This window comes from Lonchura striata, chromosome 1 (genome assembly GCF_050655825.1).
Source record: "Lonchura striata isolate lonStrDom1 chromosome 1, ASM5065582v1, whole genome shotgun sequence".
Lineage (NCBI taxonomy): Eukaryota > Metazoa > Chordata > Aves > Passeriformes > Estrildidae > Lonchura > Lonchura striata.
In genome coordinates, this window is record NC_140703.1 from 116,423,315 (window position 1) to 116,442,508 (window position 19,194).

At 37.4% G+C, this 19,194-nt stretch overlaps 1 protein-coding gene across 12 annotated transcripts in view; it reads right to left on the bottom strand.

Annotated features, from left to right (window-relative positions):
* TTC3 (tetratricopeptide repeat domain 3) overlaps positions 1–19,194 on the bottom strand; it is a 58,619-nt gene that overhangs the window by 23,987 nt on the left and 15,438 nt on the right. For 7 of the 12 annotated variants that reach the window (XR_014957201.1, XM_085587169.1, XM_085587162.1 and 4 more), the window contains exons 11-21: positions 18,767–18,821; positions 17,925–18,087; positions 17,789–17,831; positions 16,143–16,254; positions 14,887–14,941; positions 5,095–5,155; positions 3,740–3,806; positions 2,359–2,469; positions 1,904–2,041; positions 937–1,020; positions 15–127 (exon numbers count right to left, since the gene is read on the bottom strand). Coding sequence is in view for 11 of the 12 variants with exons in the window: in XM_085587169.1 (XP_085443295.1) it covers positions 15–127; positions 937–1,020; positions 1,904–2,041; positions 2,359–2,469; positions 3,740–3,806; positions 5,095–5,155; positions 14,887–14,941; positions 16,143–16,254; positions 17,789–17,831; positions 17,925–18,087; positions 18,767–18,821 (1,002 nt within the window). In the remaining variant the exon portion in view is untranslated. The other 5 variants (XM_085587151.1, XM_085587176.1, XM_085587180.1 and 2 more) reach the window with 5 other exon arrangements.

A 19,194-nucleotide genomic window follows, 5' to 3' on the forward strand; every position in this document is an offset into this window, starting at 1 on the left:
TCCATCAGACCAACCTGTTTTGCCTGAGGTAAACCCTTCCAGTTCCATAGAATGACAAACAAAAACAATTTTCTTCTGGATAATCTTCAATTATTTTCTTAAACTGAACTTCAGCCCTTGCCAATGCCTTCAAAAGAAATGTGAGACAGAAATTCAGGGAGTTTTGCTAGAATATTTCCACTTTTCCTGGTTCTTTTCCTCCCTGAGATTGGGTCACAGTGTGTCCTATTCCCTGATCAGTCTTAGGAACAGTAAATGGAATTACACACCCTTGTGAGCACAGGCGGGATTTGAATCTTTTTGAAAATTTGAATCTTTTTCAAAAAACCCAATTTATCCCGTAAACACGGAGGTGCTGTAACACGAGATTTAAATGACTGAGTTCAGGTATTTTTAAATTCACTGTAAGACACTGAATATTATCAAATACTACAGGAAGAAACACCAAAAAAAAAACCCAACCCCACTTCTGGTTTGGCATTTTCCATCACCCAAAGCAACTCCTGGCTCTTGTTTTAGGAGCAGAATGTTTCTGTCCAGAACACCAGTGCAGAGCAGAAATAAAAATTATTGACTGTAACTTCTTGATACACAGATGCTCATTTGAAGGCTTATGAAGAAATTTTATATGATAGCCTAATTCCCCCCCAAAACCATCAAGGATTTAGTCCCAAATATTCAACTGTACAATTCCAAAATGTGTCCAGAGGTTTCCTTCACCCTTCATCTTCCCAGTCAGGAAGGTACAAAAAAGGGATGGGAAAATGCCTGAGCTAGAAATTGGAATTAAGGCAGTATTTAAATATAAAATAAATATAAATAAAAATAATTTAATGTACAAATAAATAAATATTCAAATAATTATAATAAAAATATACACAAAAATATAAAAATAAAAACACAAATTAAAAAAATACAAATAAATTCATAGCCTACCTCAGGATGTCCTATTCCCAGGAGGGCAGTGGCATGTCCATAGAGGAATATAACATAATTAATATTAAGAATATTAACATATTGCTGCAAAGAAAAAAAAAAAGAGTCAAATTATAGTCACAGCACAACAACAACATGGTAAAAATAGTGTGAAAGAATTAAGAGAAATCCTGGATGGTTTTTGGGTCAGTGGCTGATTGGGTAAAGATACACAGACAACAAAATTCACAGAATTTGCCATCAAAATCCTTTTTACCCTTTATTCTTATGAATCAAGGTTCATCTGACAATCACAGAAAAGACCTTTAAGATCACCAAGTCCAACCAACAATGGTGTTTTTATTAGTAAGAATCACAATATTTCATCCAAATATTTGCCATTACTCTTCTAAGAAAGGGGAAAGGGCAAAGGAAAAAGGGGGAGGGGAAGGGAAGGGAGGGGAAGGGAAGGGAAGGGAAGGGAAGGGAAGGGAGGGGAAGGGAAGGGAAGGGAAGGGAAGGGAAGGGAAGGGAAGGGAAGGGAAGGGAAGGGAAGGGAAGGGAAGGGAAGGGAAGGGAAGGGAAGGGAAGGGAAGGGAAGGGAAGGGAAGGGAAGGGAAGGGAAGGGAAGGGAAGGGAAGGGGAAAGGGAAAGGGAAAGGGAAAGGGAAAGGGAAAAGGAAAAAGGGAAAGGGAAAGGGAAAGGGAAAGGGAAAGGGAAAAAGGGAAAGGGATAGGGAAAGGAAAAGGAAAAGGAAAAGGAAAAGGAAAAGGAAAAGGAAAAGGAAAAGGAAGGAAAAGGAAGGGAAAGGAAAAGGATATTTGGAAATGCTGGTGTGTGTGTGTGTAGAAAACTCCTAAAATATTTCCCTCTGCAGCCAACAACTGAACAGAAGAATGATTCTTCTGGGGGAAGGGAGGAGAGGCACAGGGGGTAGAGGCAGAAGCCTCCATCCCCGGCACCAGGAAGGGAATTTTGCTGATTTTACCGTAAATCCTACTTTGTGGAGGACTTGGAGGAGCTGGGAAAAGGCTCGCTCAGCCCCGTGGCAGTGCTTCTCCTGCAGGGCTCTGCAGCCAAGGTAAACCAGGGACTTCACGTCGTCTGGCAGAGTGTTGAAATCCACCTGGGATGTGCAGGCAAAGCAGTCAATCCAAAAGCCAAAACGGAATTTTTCTCCTTTTTTTTTTTTTTTTTTAATTTTTTATTTTAATAAGAATATTTCAGCCAATAATTTTACAACTACACCTCCAATTTTTTTTCACACTGCACCCAAAACACACCCTGTGCTGTTTTTGATTCGTTTTTCCACCTGCCTCTCACAATTTGCAGGGAAACCCTTGCAGCCAACACAATAATCCAGATTGTTTTGAGGGAAGGAAGGAGCTGAATGCACAAATTTGAATTTTTGGGGTAAAAACCAGGTTATTTCTCAGAGTTTACCGGGAATTCTGGAGTATTCAAGGCTTTCAGCCTGGGTAATAAAAGAGTCCTCTCTGGCAAAGTTCCATCACCCTCCAGCCCAATGGATTTTTTATCTGGATTGACATCCACCTGGAATATTGAACAGACAGTAAATTCAAAAGAAAACAATATTTTCTTTCTTTTTGTTTTTTTTTTGCTTTCAAAAGAAAACAGAATATTTATTTAATTTAGGAAATAAACATTTGCTAAAATACTTCTGAGACAGCCAAGTGGAAATTTTGCATCCTCCGGAATTGTTTCTAAAACTCTTAGATTAGATTTCTATGCAGCTGCTGATCTCTTAAAATCCTCATTTTTATTCTAAATTTCTCTCCAGAAATCCTCATTTTTATTCTAAATTTCTCTCCTGCAACTTTAGTTCAAGCATAATTTTAATTCTTCTTACATATTAAAAAAAAAACCCCAAAAGCACGACCCAGACTTCTGCTCATCCTCACTTTTTGTACCCAAATGTTTTTGGGACAGCTGAGAATTATTTAATTATTTCCTACTGCAACACTTTGTGGCCAGATGCTGGAAGTTTTCACAGTCTATTATTTTATTCTGTTATTTGTTATTATGTTACGATAAATTGTATTTTATTTTCACTACTGATAACTCCTGAAATCTGCAGGAATTTCCAGCAGGGAGATTGTAAATAATTAAGAATTATTTATTTCCTACAACTCCTGGGTTAATGCTGTCCCATGCAGCTACAGAATAAATTAAATTAGTTTAATGCTAAGTTAACATGACATATAAAGAAGATTAAATTAATGAAAATGTTCCTTTCAGCGCCAGCAATGAATTAGCAAAACAAAAAGAGGTAATTGGTAGGAAATTAGGGGTAGAAGCTGCATCCCCCAATTAACAGGGATGAAAGCATTAATTATGTGCATTGTCACAATTTCCCTCAGGAATTTATTGGTGATTGACCAGGGAAGGAGAATTTTCCCTCAATGCATGAATTTCATTGAATTTATATTTATTTCAGAGTGAATTTATATGAATTTTTTTCCAACAGCCATGCCACAAAATTGGTTATTTCCAAATGCATCCAACACTGGAACAAACATTTAGGCAGAAATTTGGGAAGGGTTTTTTCAATCCCTGAATGATCCCAGCCAGGTTTTAATTTTTGATTAGCAATGACCCCAGCCAGGTTTTACAGCAGGAGAAGCAAGAGAAACCAGAAGAAAATCAGAATAAATCGGAATAAATCCATGTAACCACAGAATTCCTGCCTCTGATCAAAGCCACGCAGAGCACAGTGTGTCACATTTTGGAATTAACTAAGATTTTGTGCAATCTTCCTAAAAAACTAGAAATAATTTCCAATTTAAGGCTGGATTCCCTTTACCTGTGGCCCAGCACAGAAACCTTTATCCTCCATGGCTTTAGAATCCTTCTTCAAATCCACAGGATCCCTACAAAAAACAGGGCAGGGGCACCAAGGGTTGGTAAATGTGCTTTAAATCTCGATTTATTTTCAATAAAATGTGGTTTTCATAGGTCTGATCATCTCCCCCCAGCAGAGAAGCAAATTTGGAGCTAGTTCAGCTGCTTGAAAGAGGATTTGTTCCACAGTAAATGAAAATATTCCCACTCCCTGAAGCCACTGATAATTCAGTTAAATGACTTCTCCTGTGGAAAAATTTCAATTTTCCTACCTACACTGGAACTCAGACAATTATGGGAAAACAACAGGATTGTATAGAAATAAATATTGACTAAAACAAATTTGGAGTTGTGGTCACACTTGGATTAGGACTGGGAATGATCAGGTTTCCTGAAGAAACCTGAAATCCGCCTTGGTAAAATTCTCTTTAATGGAAATTTCCCTATTTCCATGTAAAAAATCCAATTTTTCTGCACCCTCATGTTTTGAGCCATCCTAAGCACAGCCAAAAATCTCCAGAGAGTGGTGGCCCCAGCACCACTGGAAATATTGAATGATTTCCTCTGATAAACTCTGTTTTAAGTGGAGATTTAAATTCTGTTTTAAGTGGATGTTAAAGTGGAGTTTCCTCTATTTTAATATTATAAAAATAGAAGATTTAATATATACATATAGTAATAAATATTTAATAAATAAATATTAATATATGAAAATGAAAATAAATATTTAATATTATAAAAATCAATAGTTTGACCTGAATGAATGGAATTTTAGCCCCAAACACACCCATTCACATTCCTGTTCAACACGAGTATCCCTGGCCTTAAAAATCAGATTTTTGATTGTTTGTGTTTGATTTAAATTGGAGCCAACAAACAATTAAAGAACTCAAAGCAAAGTTTTTTCCTAAAACTTATACAACCTGATTTTATTTTTTTTTCCCTGAGCTCAGGGAGTGTCAGAAGAGCTGGAAGAATTTTTTGGTGCAAGGAGGCCTTGGAAATGAGGTAAGAGTTACAATTCTTGCTGTAACTTTGGATGTAACAACTGAAACAAAACTCCTCTCACCCCTCTGCTTTAACAGCAAATATTCAAATTATGCCTTTATTCAATAAAATTCAGCTGGGCATGGAGGAGATTCAGTTTTCAAGTAATAATTGTGGAAAAATTGGAATTCTGGGGACTTTATCCATTATCAAATGTCAAAAATTACACAAAGCCATTAGCAAGGAGCAAGCAGCAAACCCAAATTGCATTAATTTTATATAAAATAGCTCAAAATGAGAATGAATTTTTAAATAAATAGTATTTCTTACCTCATCTTTTCATTGTCACAAGTTTTGGTTTTTTGCCTTCGTTTGTTTTGCTGACTTTGGTCTGTAATGAAGAAAAGGATTTTAAACAAAATGATCCTTACCCAAAACAAGCAAACTAAAAAAATGCACTTGGAACTCACATTTGGCTCTGTAAATTGTAGATCTGAAAAACTGACAAGGTCAAAACCAACCCGACCAAAAAGTGAATTTGAATTCAGTTTTTGTCCAATATTAGACAGGATTAATAAAATCCCAAAGGGGAAAAATTTCAAACAAATAGAAGAATCTTAAAATCCTGCAGGATTGCAGGATTTTAATCACAAAATTGTGATTATTAAAGTGGACTCCAGCCTAAAGAAATCAGTCTGTCCTTTAAAAGAACATTTTATATATACATAAATATACATATATATAAAAATATATATATATAAAATGTAATAGATTATATATTATATTATATTATATTATATTATATTATATTATATTATATTATATTATATTATATATTATGCATTATGCATTTGCATTATGCACTATATATTATATATATTATATATTATATATTATATATTATATATTATATATTATATATTATATATTATATATTATATAATATATTATGAAAACCGTGTATATTCACATATATATACATTTTAATATATATTTAAAATATATATATCTTATTATTATACAATTATGCATTGTATATTAGAATGCATCTATTGTGTGTTAGGCAATGTATTATAAAATAATGTTATGTACTATTTTATATTAAAATTATTTGGGTTTTTTTGGTTACACTATCAGTGACCAATCAGAATTTTCAAAGGGAATAACAGATCCCTCTGGAAGTCCAAGTTTCTCTGGGAAAAATCATGAGGATGGATTTTTCACTTCAAAACCCCCGAGTTAAAAGTTAAATTCAAGCCCTGTCAATCTCAAATGGAAATAAATAGAGACAGAGAAATAAATCAATGTGGAAACACCGGATGCCAAAAGAAAGAAGGATTTAACAGGTGAGACAAATTCACTTTTAACTCTCAAATTTCACGTCAAAGACATCACACCAAGTTTTTGAAGCACTTCAGAACTCCAGAGATCCAAGGCTCTGTGGAGCAGCGACTGAGGCAACAATTCCTGAGCAACAAGGAAGGAAAAAATGTGGGAAAATGTCCTTTAATGCTCTGCTGTGATGAGAAACCCAGGAATTCCTTCCTTTAACTGCAAAATCACCTTTTTTATTGGGCACACCCACAGGAAAACAACGCAGCACCTGGATGGAAACCCTTGGGTTTTTGCTCTTCCCAACGAGCAGAAAATCAAAGTTGAGAATAGGAAAGAAGGAGTTATTCGTGTTTTAGGTGAAATTTTAGCAACCACCTGTGCTTCAAAGTGATACTGGGAGTATTTGAAACAGAAAATTCTGGAAGCTGCTGGAAAAATCCAGATGAGTGCTCTCCCTGCAGGCAGGGGAGGTGGCCCAGGAACATTCCTCAGCTAAATCCTGCCCAGGGGCACTGCCAGCCCTGGGCCAGGAGCAATTTCTCATTTAAAAGCTCCTTAATGGCTTAAAACTTACAGGAGTCAGCACAAAAATCAGGAGTGACTCAGACTGAACACCTTCCCAATGACTTCATGGACCACTCCTTGAGTGGAACTCACGGGAACCCTGAAGCTACACTAAAAAACCCCCACAAACTCCTCTAAATCTCTAAATGGACACATTGAAATGATGGAAAATAAGAATGCTTCTGAAAGCCTGAAACACCTCGAGCACATCATCCTTTAACCACCCAAAACTGAGATATTTCACTTTTTTCTTCATTTTATGTGTTGCTTTCCCTTAAGGAACCAACCTAATTCACAACAAAAGAGAAGAGAAACCATGTCACCATGGGAGGAAGAAATCAATCAGCATTATTTTTACTCACTGAATGATCCCATTTCAAAAGCCATTCAACAAAAAAATTACTGCAGCAACAATTCCCATAGAAACAACTCCTCCCCTACAAGACCCAACTTCAAGTTGCTGCTTCCAGATAAATTAAAAAAGCTTCTAAAACAAGGTAACAAGCAAAACTAGCTGATTTACAGTTCAAATACTTAAAGAAGTGGATAAATTCAACAGAAAACATCATTTACTTACCCCACAAACACTTCAAAATATTAGAAGTAGTATCACTTTTCTTTACACTTTCCATTAGGAGCGACCAAAGGTATTTAACAAAAATATACACGAGCCCCAAGAAACAGTACATGAAGCCCAAAAATAGCAAGGAGCAAGAAAAATAAACCAAAAAGGCCAACAACTTTACAATAATATAATGTGGCATTAAGCTCCTTCCCATTAAAACTCCTGCAAGTTCAGTGAACAAAGGGGAAAGAAAAAATAAAAATGCTCTTCCTCCCCCACCCACAGCAAACTGGGGCCAGGCAGTCACTGGGAGCCTCCTCCTCCCTTCAAATCAAATATTTTGTTCGACAGGGGGAGGAGGAAGGGAGAACAGAAAGTGAAAATAAAGCAGTGCAAATAAAAAAACACTGCTTTTTTTATTTTATCACAAGTTTGGTGAAAGTACCGCAGGCAACGCGTTCCCTGGTGCTCGGCCGAGAATTGTCAGAGCTCTCCCAGAATTATCCCTCTTCCTTCCTCAATTCCCAAAAATCCCAAAAATCAGCTGCCCTGCCCCAAGAATTGTCAGATCTTTTCCAGAATTATCCCTCTTCCTTCCTCAATTCCCAAAAAAATCCAAAAAATCAGCCACCCTTCCCCAAGAATTCAGATATTTTCCAGAATTTTCACTCTTCCTTCCTCAATTTCTAAAAAAATCCAAAAAATCAGCCACCTTGACCCAAAAAATTGTCAATTTCTCTCAGAATTATCCCTCATCCTTCCTCAATTCCCCCCAAAATCCCAAAAATCAGCCACCCTGCCCCAAGAATTTCCAGCTCTCCCAGAATCATCCCTCTTCCTTCCTGAATTCCCCCAAAAGTCAGCCACCCTGACCCAAAAATTGTCAGATCTCTTCTTAAATTATCCCTCTTCCTTCCTCAATTCCCAAAAAAAATCCAAAAAAATCAGCCACCCTGCCCCAAGAATTCAGATCTTTTCCAGAATTATCCCTCTTCCTTCCTCAATTTCTAAAAAAATCCCAAAAATCAGCCACCTTGACCCAAAAATTGTCAGATCTCTTCCAAAATTTTCACTCTTCCTTCCTCAATTCCCCCAAAAATCCCCAAAATCAGCCACCCTGCTCCTTCTCCAGCCCCTGTGTGCCTGCCCGGGAATAATTCTGAATTTAATGCCCCATTTCAGCCTCTGGCAGTCATGCCTCTGACACAGAGCAGGGGGAAGGGGAATTTCCAGCCCCCTGAATTTGGGGATAGAACTCAGCCCCAGGTGCACAGGAGATAAAGGAATGTCAGGGAGGCACAGAGGATGCTGAGCACAGCTGGGAACTGGGGAGGGGACAGAAAATCAGGAATACAGAGGGAGTGGGGCAAAATTACCTCAGCAGAAACCCCAGCACCAAAGAGGAGCTCAAGGGAGGAAAACTCCAAATTTTGGGAATACAGCCCCAGAGAAGCCTTCAAAGGATTTCTCCATGAAAGGAGCTCCAGGAAAAGGTGGGTGCATGGAAAAGTGTTGGGATGCTCTCTGGGCTGCTCAGAGTGAGAAATGGGTATGGTTTGTGCTGGTTAAATTGCAACCACATCAATATTTTAGAAAATAACTGTTATACAATAATAAAGGAAAAGTGTATGTGGTTAGTGCTGCAAAGCAAATGGGTTTCACTGGTACAGCAGGATGAAGTATTGAGATAAGGAAGATCCCAAAAAACAGAATCAGCACTGGGATGAGCAAAGTTGGGATGATTCCAGATATGGAATCCAACCTGTGGTTTTATCTATCAAATAACAGGAGATAATCGAAATTGTTGTTTTATCTGTCAAATAATAGGGCTTAATCTAACTTGTGGTTTTATCTATGAAATAGTAAGACCTAATCTGAATTGTGGTTTTATCCATAAAATAATAAGGCTTAATATAAGTTGTGGTTTTATCTATGAAATAATAGGGCTTAATCTAAGTTGTGGTTTTATCTGTGAAATAATTTGGCTTAATTTAAATTGTGGTTTTATTTATGAACAGGGCTTAATCTAAATTGTGGTTTTATCTATAAAATAATAAAACCTAATCTAAATTGTGGTTTTATTTATCAAATAATAAGGCCTAATCTAAATTGTAGTTTTATCTATCAAATAATAGGGCTTAATCTAAATTGTGGTTTAATCTGTGAAATAATAAAGCCTAATCTAAATTGTAGTTTTATCTATCAAATAATAAGGCCTAATCTAAATCGTAGTTTCATCTATGAAATAATAGGGCTTAATCTAAATTGTGGTTTAATCTGTGAAATAACAAAACCTAATCTAAATTGTGGTTTTATCCGTAAAATAATAAGGCTTAATCTAATTTGTGGTTTTATCTATGAAATAATAAGGCTTAATCTAAGTTGTGGTTTTATCTATCAAATAATAGGGCTTAATCTAAATTGTGGTTTTCATCTATCAAATAATAAGGCCTTATCTAAGATGTGGTTTTATCTATGAAATAATAAGGCCTAATCTAAATTGTAGTTTCATCTATGAAATAATAGGGCTTATTCTAAATTGTGGTTTCATCTATCAAATAATAAGGCCTAATCTAAATTGTGGTTTTATCTGTGAAATAATAAGGCTTATTTGGAGCACAATGCTTCCTTACACGACACGAAGCTCAGGGCACACGTGTGACCTGCCAGGTTATTCAGAGCGAGGAAGACACTGAGCCTTCCTCTAACACACACCAAAGACCCCTCAGCAACAAATGGAGCATGCAATGCAGTGACACAGGTTTCAAGAATTGAAAATAAAAGGAGATTTATGGGAAAATATTGACAGATATGTATGAGCATACAGTTTAATTTGAATACTTTTGTGAGGCACGTGAAAAGCCCACCCCATACCCAGGTCAGTTTTGCTGGTGTTTTATATGAACCTTAATCATACTTAATTAATCAATGCCAAATTTTTTATATATGCTCGATTATACTTAATATACTTGATTGAATTCATTTATATAAAATTGCTGCTCCAATTAAAATTGCTGTAAAATTCAATTTAATTATTAAATTTGGCATATAGAACTTCATTCGTAACACTCAGAGAGAGAAATTAATGCAGGGGTTGAATTAAAGCCTTTAGAGGAATTAAGATCTATTAAACCACATAGAAATAGAAGTCTAAGTTCAAGTTTTAATAAATAGAAGTGTGAGTCTTAGTTTTCAGTAAGTAGAAATATATCTTAAGTGCCTTAAGAAACTGGTAGTAAAGTTTCTTAAACTTACTCCTGTGAAAAATGTTTTTGTGATTCGTGACAGCTGGCAACGGAATCAGCAAATGCTTGGATCTGCTGTGCCCAAAGTGGACACATTCCCTGGGAAAACTACAAAGAATGCTTTGAAACTTTCTGACCAAACAGCCAAATAAAGCCTGGAAATAGAAGAAGTAGAGTAAAGAGATGAAGTGGCAAAAACAACTGATGCTGAGAATAAAATGAGGAAGTTGTGGTAGAGCTAAGGGATATTGCAACAAAGCAAGTAAGTGCTTGTGTATAATAAAAAGCTTGATGCACTTGTACAGACTAAAATTATTTAGCTCCCTCCAGGAGGCCACAAGCAGGACAGGGAGCCAAAGACCACCTGGGAAGATGATGGAATTGCTGATCCCAGCTTATCGATACCTGCTGATCTGGACAAACACCAGCACACTGGAAAATGCTATGTAGGCTTAAGAACATTTTATATTTTCTGGTGAACTTGTAGTGGTGTGTGCTGTGAGTGGGGTGGTGGTGACTCCCTGGCCACCCTGCCCTGCTTGCCTTCTTTAAAATAAAAGATATAAAAATAAAATTCGATTTTGCTATAGAAATTTTATATCAGCAAGAACTGACACTACTTTCCTATCACTTTTGTGCATGAGAATCAAGTTCAGATTGGTGTAGAAAGAGTGTTTGGAATTGTGGTTTTAGCTGATTGGTTGTTTTATGTATAAAAATCCCTCTTGGGGTGCAGACCAACAACAAGAAGAAGAACAAGAGGACAATAACAAGAAGAAAGTGATGCCTCAGGTTTGGGCTTTTTTATTTTTCACATTCTGTGCTGCTTTAGTGGGTGGGTCTGGGCTTCACATGATGGGATGCTGAGCTCTGTGCACAGAGCAGAGACAAAACAATTCCTGCTCCAGCTGGGCACCAAGGACAAATGATCCAAACCTCAGCCCAGGAGCACAAACAGCGTGGGCTGGAGAGAGAAAAACAAGCAGGGTGGGACTGATGGGCTGGAGCTGGAATGGGACAATGAACTCCAAGGTGCCAATGGAGCAGAACTGATCCCAGGGAGAGCCCCGGGAGCGCTCGTGCATTTTGGGACCATTTTGGGTCATTTGGGTGCAGCCCTGGCTGGGCTCTGGTGCTGCCCAGGGTGGATCCATGAGGAGATCCTTGAATAAATCCCTGATTTATCCTTTAGCTCTGCCCAGCTCTGCTCCAGCTCAGCTTCCCAGGCCATCAGAGGAGGAAGGAAAGGCTGCTCCTGCCTGCTCTTCCCTGCTCTTCTTCATGATCAACACCATCAGCACCAAGCAGAAGGAAGAAAGGTGTGGTGGCTGCTGCTGGTTTGGCCTGAGACCCCGTGCTAGGGAGGTTTTATTTCTGCCTCTGCCTGGGGCTCTGTGCTGGGTGGCTGCTGCTGCCTCCACTCAGGACTTTGCACCAGAAATCTTCAGCTCAGGCTTTTACACTGCCTTAGTTTGAAAAGTCAGTGTCTGCTAAGCAAGGCAGGAGCTCCCCCCTAAAATGGAAAATGGAAACCTCCTCTTTCCAAATTATGATTTTACAATTAAGGGGCTCTCAGGAAAAGATACAGGAGCAGGAATAAGAGTTCTTTATTAGGGAAGAAAATAAAAAAAATTTAAATTGCAGTAATAGAAAACAACTACAGAGTTAAAACCCTACGAGTCAAAGTGTTAGCAGCAGTCTGATTAAATAGTAGCTGCAGTTTTCTCAGAGTGACAGATGGAGTTTTGTTGCAGCAGTGATCTTGTAGAAAAGTCTAGTTTCCTTCTGATCTAGTGGTGGTGTAGATAAGCCCGGTCTTCTTCTGGGACTCTAGCAGAGAAAAAAGCTGCTCTTCTTAGAATTTAGTAAGAAAAGGCTGACTGTGGTGTTCTAAATCTCTGATTATATTTAAGTAAAACTGCTTAGTTCTTCCCTCTCACAATGAGATGATGTCATTTTATCAGTTGTACAGTGAAGCTCAATAGCCTACTAACAAAAGATATCTTTCTACAAAGATTAGTTGTAGAAAAGAGAAGGAAAACTGCTCAACTACCAGAAAACAACTGCCTTACCTTTAACAAATAACAGAATACACACTGCCAGCTGCATCTTCTAACTTAGTAAGAACTCACTCAGAACTCTCTGCCTTGGAATGTACTCGTGCAAAAAAAACAACTTTACTACAACCAACAACTGCTCCTGTGTCTTTGAAGACCCAAGACCCAAAACGAACTGGATAGAAATGAATTCCAGGAGAAGTGGAGCTGAGGTCTCTGGGTGTGTTCAGCACTGAGGATGGGGAATGGCTGAATTTTACTGCTGAATTTTACTGAATTTTACTGCTTCAGGCTGGGCTGCAAAGTTTGGGTTTGGCCTCCTCCAGCTCAAGGCCATTCCCTGGCTCCTGTCCCTCCATCCTTGTCCCCAGTCCTCCTCCAGCTCTCCTGGAGCTCCTTCAGGCCCTGGCAGAGGATTTAAGATCTCCCTGGAGCCTTCTCCTCTCCAGGCTAAAAAATAATCATTATTAAACTACTGTTTAATTGTTAAACAAACAATGCACTGAAGCATCAGTTCTGTTGGAATCCAAAATGCAAGGAACTCGCAGAACTTTGGGCCTGGAAGCCAAAGCTTAGAATTAAATCCAGGATTTGATCTGAGACCTTGGAAAAGGCTCCCAAACTTAGGTGCTAGAAGGGAGAATGTGGATTTGTAGTTTAAAGCAGAGACAGGTTCAGCTAAGTAAAGTTTAGAGTTTTAGAGTTTAAGATATAAAAATAAAAGCAGTTCCAGGGGTAAACAAGGAGTTCAGAATGCAGCACTGTGGGTTTGTGTGCATGATTGGCTAAGAGAGCTCAACTGTAACATGGGTCCATAAGATGAAATACTTAAGGATTGGGTCAAAAGCATAAATATCCTTGTTGGCAGTGTTTTATTTGTCAATAACTTCTTAAAAAGTCTTTAACTGAGGGTCTTGGGACCTGCTGAACCATGCAGTGAAGATGTGAGCTGAACTCACCCTTCCTGCCTGTGCAGAAGAAAAATAAACCCCATCACCTAAAAAACTCAGAGGTGCCATCTCAAACTCATCCAAAAATTCCTCACAAGCCATAACCACTTCCACTGTGTACCAGATTCATTAAAATCCCTTTCTCTAATCATTATCTCCATCAGCCCAACCCTCTATCAGTATCTTAGGTTTGCCACCCTTAACCCTGAGGGGCAAACTCACAGGAAGGATCAATTCCACCCCAAAAAACACTTGGGCATAAACCAGAGCCCAGATCTGTCGCTGGAGCTGGATCCAGTCACCTCCTGGAGAAGGGATTTAGAAACCCAGGAGATCCTCACCCTCCTAGGGGACAATTCCTGCCCAGTATCCCATTAAATCCTACTCTGAAGCCATTCCCTGTGTCCTGTCCCTCATCCCTTGGCCCCAGTCCCTCTCCTGGAGCCCCTTTAGGGACTCTGAGCTCTCCCCAAAACCTTTCCCAGGCTGAACAATCCCAGCCTGTCCCCACAGAAAAAGGAAGTTTTCATTCTTTCCTCCATCAGCAAAAACCTCTTGAGATTTCCTGTGCAGCCTTCCCCACATTTTCCTCCTCCCAGGAAATCCTTGAAGGTGCTCACAAAGCTCCCAAGGTCAGCATCACTTCTTCCACTGCTCCTTTGAAAATTGTGTTTTCTAATACACCTTCAGTGCTTTCCTAAAATCCAATTTTCAAGTGTTCTGTGCTTTGCCACCTCCTCAGGTATTTAAATATTCCAGGAAGGGGCACCAAAGGCTTCAGTCAAGTGAGAGCAGTTGGTGAAAACCCCCAGGAAAATTTAGGAAAGGATTTTCCTTTGAAGCTCAGAACTGCCTGAATTCCACTTTCAGTGCATAAAAGTAACTCTGGCACTGGGGGAGCTTCGGGGGGTGGGAGTTCTCTCTATAAAATAATTTATTTATTAAAAAAAAGAACCAAACATGAGCAAGAAATCACACAGCTCTCCAAGACTGCAGCTAAAAATCCACTCTGCCAAATATTTTGTGGCCTCTTCCCTCTGTTCCTGCAGTATTATCTTCTGATGGAGAATTTATTAACCACAAATTAATTGTAAATATTGAAATACAGATTCCTGTTTAATTTAGAGCCTGGCTCAGGAGGAGGGAAAGCATCTCCAGCCTGTGGCTCAGATTTTACTCTAATTCCAGTTTCAGTTCTGAATTCATTCAAGGAGATTCAAATTGCAAAAGCATCGAGGAATTAAAATTAAGGCAGAAATTCAGAAGTGTCTAGAAAGAAGTGAAAGTTGATTGTTTATTGTTGTGGAAAAGACAGGAAATTAAATTCATTAAATTCTGGTTATTAATTATGGCAGCAGCATAGGAAGAAATGTCTCAGACTTGATAAAAAACAGAAACAAACTCACTTGGAGGCTGCTCCAGCGTGGAAACTTTGCCTTCTGTTCTCTGGGGCTCAGTCACCTGATGGCAAAAAGATCAGATTGCAAAACCCAAACCCATCTCCCTGACTGGATTTAAACAAAACCAAAAAATCCCCAAACCCCTCAGCAACATTAAAATGTGCTGCATTATGCTCTTAATCAAGAGGCAGAGAAAAATAATTTCGTTAATCAAAGTGCTTCTGTAATGATTTTCCTTCCGAGTTTGTCTCAATTTATATTCCCTACAAATCTGACACAGAAATATTCCCCCTGAGGGCAGCCAAACTTACAGACCTGCAGGGAGATTTCTCAGGAGAAAATAAAAGAAAACCTGAGCCCTTCTGGAGCTTTCCCCAGCCTGTTTTTCTCTGCCAACAAACTCCAAAATTTCCATTTCCTGCCCTCCTGCTCTGGTTTCGTTTTCCCAGGGCCACGTCACTGCCCAGGGCCCTCCCCCTGCTCTGAGAGCACAAACAGCTCTGCTGGAACTGCCCTGGGCTGCCTAAAAATTCACATTATTCATCAGCATTTTCTGCATCCTGCAGCTTTTCTTATAGTGCAATTCATGGCCTACATTATAACGTTAAATGTATTAATTTTTTAATATATGTGTGTGTGTATATATATATATAAAATATATATATTAAAATATATAAATATATATTGATATACAAAAATACATTACTATAATATATTAATAAGACATAAATTATGTTATTTAATTATATCTACAATAAATTAAATCTATAATTAATATATATTATATACACATGTTGTATATTATACCATAGAAGTTATAATCAGTTATCTAATTAATATATATCATATACACACGTTGTATATTATACCATAGAAGTTATAATCAGTTATCTAATTAATATATATTATATACACATGTTGTATATTATACCATAGAAGTTATAATCAGTTATCTTGCAATAACAGCAGCAAGGACAGTAAAAATGTCATAAGTATCTCTTTACATTAATATTTAATAGTTTATTACGTTAATAATAATGGATTCAGATTAATAATAACAGCTTTTTACTAATTTAAACTAGGTAAAAAAAAAAAACCAAACTTAAAATAAAAAACTAAAAAATTAAAAGTAAAACCATGACAGTGGCCAAACAACCACCTGAAAATCCCAATTTCCGCGCTGGCTTTGGAAGGAAATGTCCCAGGAAAATGCAGAATTGCTGAGAGAAGTGCAGATGGAATTGCTACAATTGCAGCTGTACCTTGGCATCCTGCTTTGGGGGATGTTTGGGCTCAGCCTGGCTTCTCTTCTCTTTTTCTCCTCCTTTCTGCTCCTCGGAGGTTCTGGGAGGAGATTTTGAAGAAGTGCTTTCTCTGATGATGGAAAAGACAGAATCCCTGAGCTTTTCTCCATGTTTTACATGTAAAGCACATGAAAAAAACATATCAATACCAATTAACCCTCTTAGAGGGGTGTAATCCCATAAATATATTTAAAAGGTTTCATCAGTCATTTTTTACAGCTTCTTTGCACAGTCTAAACTTGTGCAAAGATACAGCAACAGCAAGAAAATAACCACCAAAAAAAAAAAAAAATAATTGTAAAAACCACCTCAATTTTCTACAAAAATCGGAATTGAATGACTAAATTTATATATTTAAAACTTAAATCATTAATAATGGCAATTAATTGTTAAAAATACCCTGCCCGCAGTGCTTCAGATACTCAAATTAAGTTTGTTTAGTTCTTAGAAATCCCCAGCACTCCTGATCCATTTATGACTTCTATTTTTATTCACTGATAGAGAACAAACTTTATGCAATGCCCACACTGTGTATCACTTAAAACACTGCTAATTTAAAAAAACACTCAAAAACAAACCAAAGTAACCAAGAGAACAAAATTTATGCAATATCCACACCATGTATCACTTAAATACTGCTAATTAAAAAAAAAACACTCAAAAACAAACCAAAATTGCCAAGAGAACAAAATTTATGCAATATTCACACTGTGTATCACTTAAACACTGCTAATTAAAAAAAAACCACTCAAAAACAAACCAAAATTGCCAAGAGAACAAAATTTATGCAATGCCCACACTGTGTATCACTTAAACACTGCTAATTAAAAAAAAACCACTCAAAAACAAACCAAAATTGCCAAGAGAACAAAATTTATGCAATATCCACACTGTGTATCACTTAAATACTGCTAATTAAAAAAAAACACTCAAAAACAAACCAAAATTGCCAAGAGAACAAAATTTATGCAATATCCACACCGTGTATCACTTAAATACTGCTAATTAAAAAAAAACACTCAAAACCAAACCAAAGTAACCAAGAGAACAAAATTTATGCAATGCCCACACTGTGTATCACTTAAACACTGCTAATTAAAAAAAAACCACTCAAAAACAAACCAAAATTGCCAAGAGAACAAAATTTATGCAATATCCACACTGTGTATCACTTAAATACTGCTAATTAAAAAAAAACACTCAAAAACAAACCAAAATTGCCAAGAGAACAAAATTTATGCAATATCCACACCGTGTATCACTTAAATACTGCTAATTAAAAAAAAACACTCAAAACCAAACCAAAGTAACCAAGAGAACAAAATTTATGCAATATCCACACTGTGTATCACTTAAATACTGCTAATTAAAAAAAAACCACTCAAAAACAAACCAAAATTGCCAAGAGAACAAAATTTATGCAATATCCACACTGTGTATCATTTAAATACTGCTAATTAAAAAAAACACTCAAAAACAAACCAAAATTGCCAAGAGAACAATATTTATGCAATATCCACACTGTGTATCACTTAAACACTGCTAATTAAAAAAAAAAAAAAAAAAATACAATCAAAACCAAACTAAATTTACCAATCCCTTACTTTTTCTCGAGAGGCTTCCTGGATTTCTGTTCACTTTTAGTACCTACAAAAAAAAAAAAAAAAAAAAAAAAGGAATTAAAACCCAAAAATTGCAGAGCAAAATCCCCAGTGTGGCAGGGGTTAATTGGTTAATTACCACGGGTTTCCTGCAGGGTTTTTTGGAATTTTTCGTTCTGCTGGAGCAGCTCCCTGAGCCCCTCGGGGCTGTTCCTGCAGCACTCCTGGGCTCTCCTGTTGGCCTCCAGGGCCAGCTCAACCCTGCCCAGCAATGCCAGGGCTTTGCAGTAGTGGTGGTGACCCTAGGACAAAAAAAAAAAATAAAATTAGGATTTCAATGTTTTAGCCACACTCAGGAGAGGAGGATTTAACAGGCAAAGCTGCTGCACTAACAGCAAAAAGTCAGATTTTGTGTAAGCCAGCAAGTGGATTGCTCTTAGCTGGTGAAAAATCAGATTTTTACTCAAACAGGGATAAATCAATGGGAGAGTTTGGGGGATAAAGAAAATTTGGGGGGTTTTTTTTGGCTTTCTCTGCTTTGGAAAAGAGCAAATTTACTTTTTCCCCCAATCTCAGCTACTTTACTACTATTTTTACTTTGTTCTAAGTATCTCTTATTTACTCTCCTTCAGGCCAAGAATAGTGGGAAATACTTGCTGGCCATTAACCAACAGGTATTTGGATTATCAGGATATTATATCAGGATTTTCTTTATATATTATAATTATTTTTTTTAAGCATTCTGATAACTCACGACATAATAAAACATCTTCTTTTATCTTTACACATGCCAAGCACCTCGTACCAACACTGACAGGCAGCACAAAAATAACATTTTTAATCTAAAAACCCAAGCAAAGTGCACTTGGCAGAATTCTCAGTCCACAAAGCCCTGTGTCCATTCATTAAAAAATCACCTCTGGGTTTTCTAAAATGCCAAAAAAAAAAAAAAGATTATTTTGGAGTGTACAAGAAACCAACCTTTGGCCAATCAGGCTTGAGAATTATGGCTCTTTTTCCATCAATTAAAGCTCTCCTGAGAGAAGGGAGGGGAAAGAAAAGGAATTTATTATTTATACCTCCAAAAACGATCTCCAGGCTGGTGTAAAAAGCATAAAGATCAATCTAATAAATGAGAATATAAAAATGAAACATTGAATAAATCAGCAGCTTATATGGAAACTGTGGAGTGGTTTGGTTTTTTTCCAAACTATGGGAATGGTTTGGGTGGGAAAGGACTTTAAATCTCATCAAAAATGGGCAGGGATCCCCTTCCACTACCCCAGGCTGCTCCAAGAAAAAATTCCAACCTGGCCTTGGCCACTTCCAGGGATGGGGAATCCACAAGCACAACGAACTGCAGCCACAGGATGAGAAATAATGGGATGTTTTAGGTTTAAAAATCACAA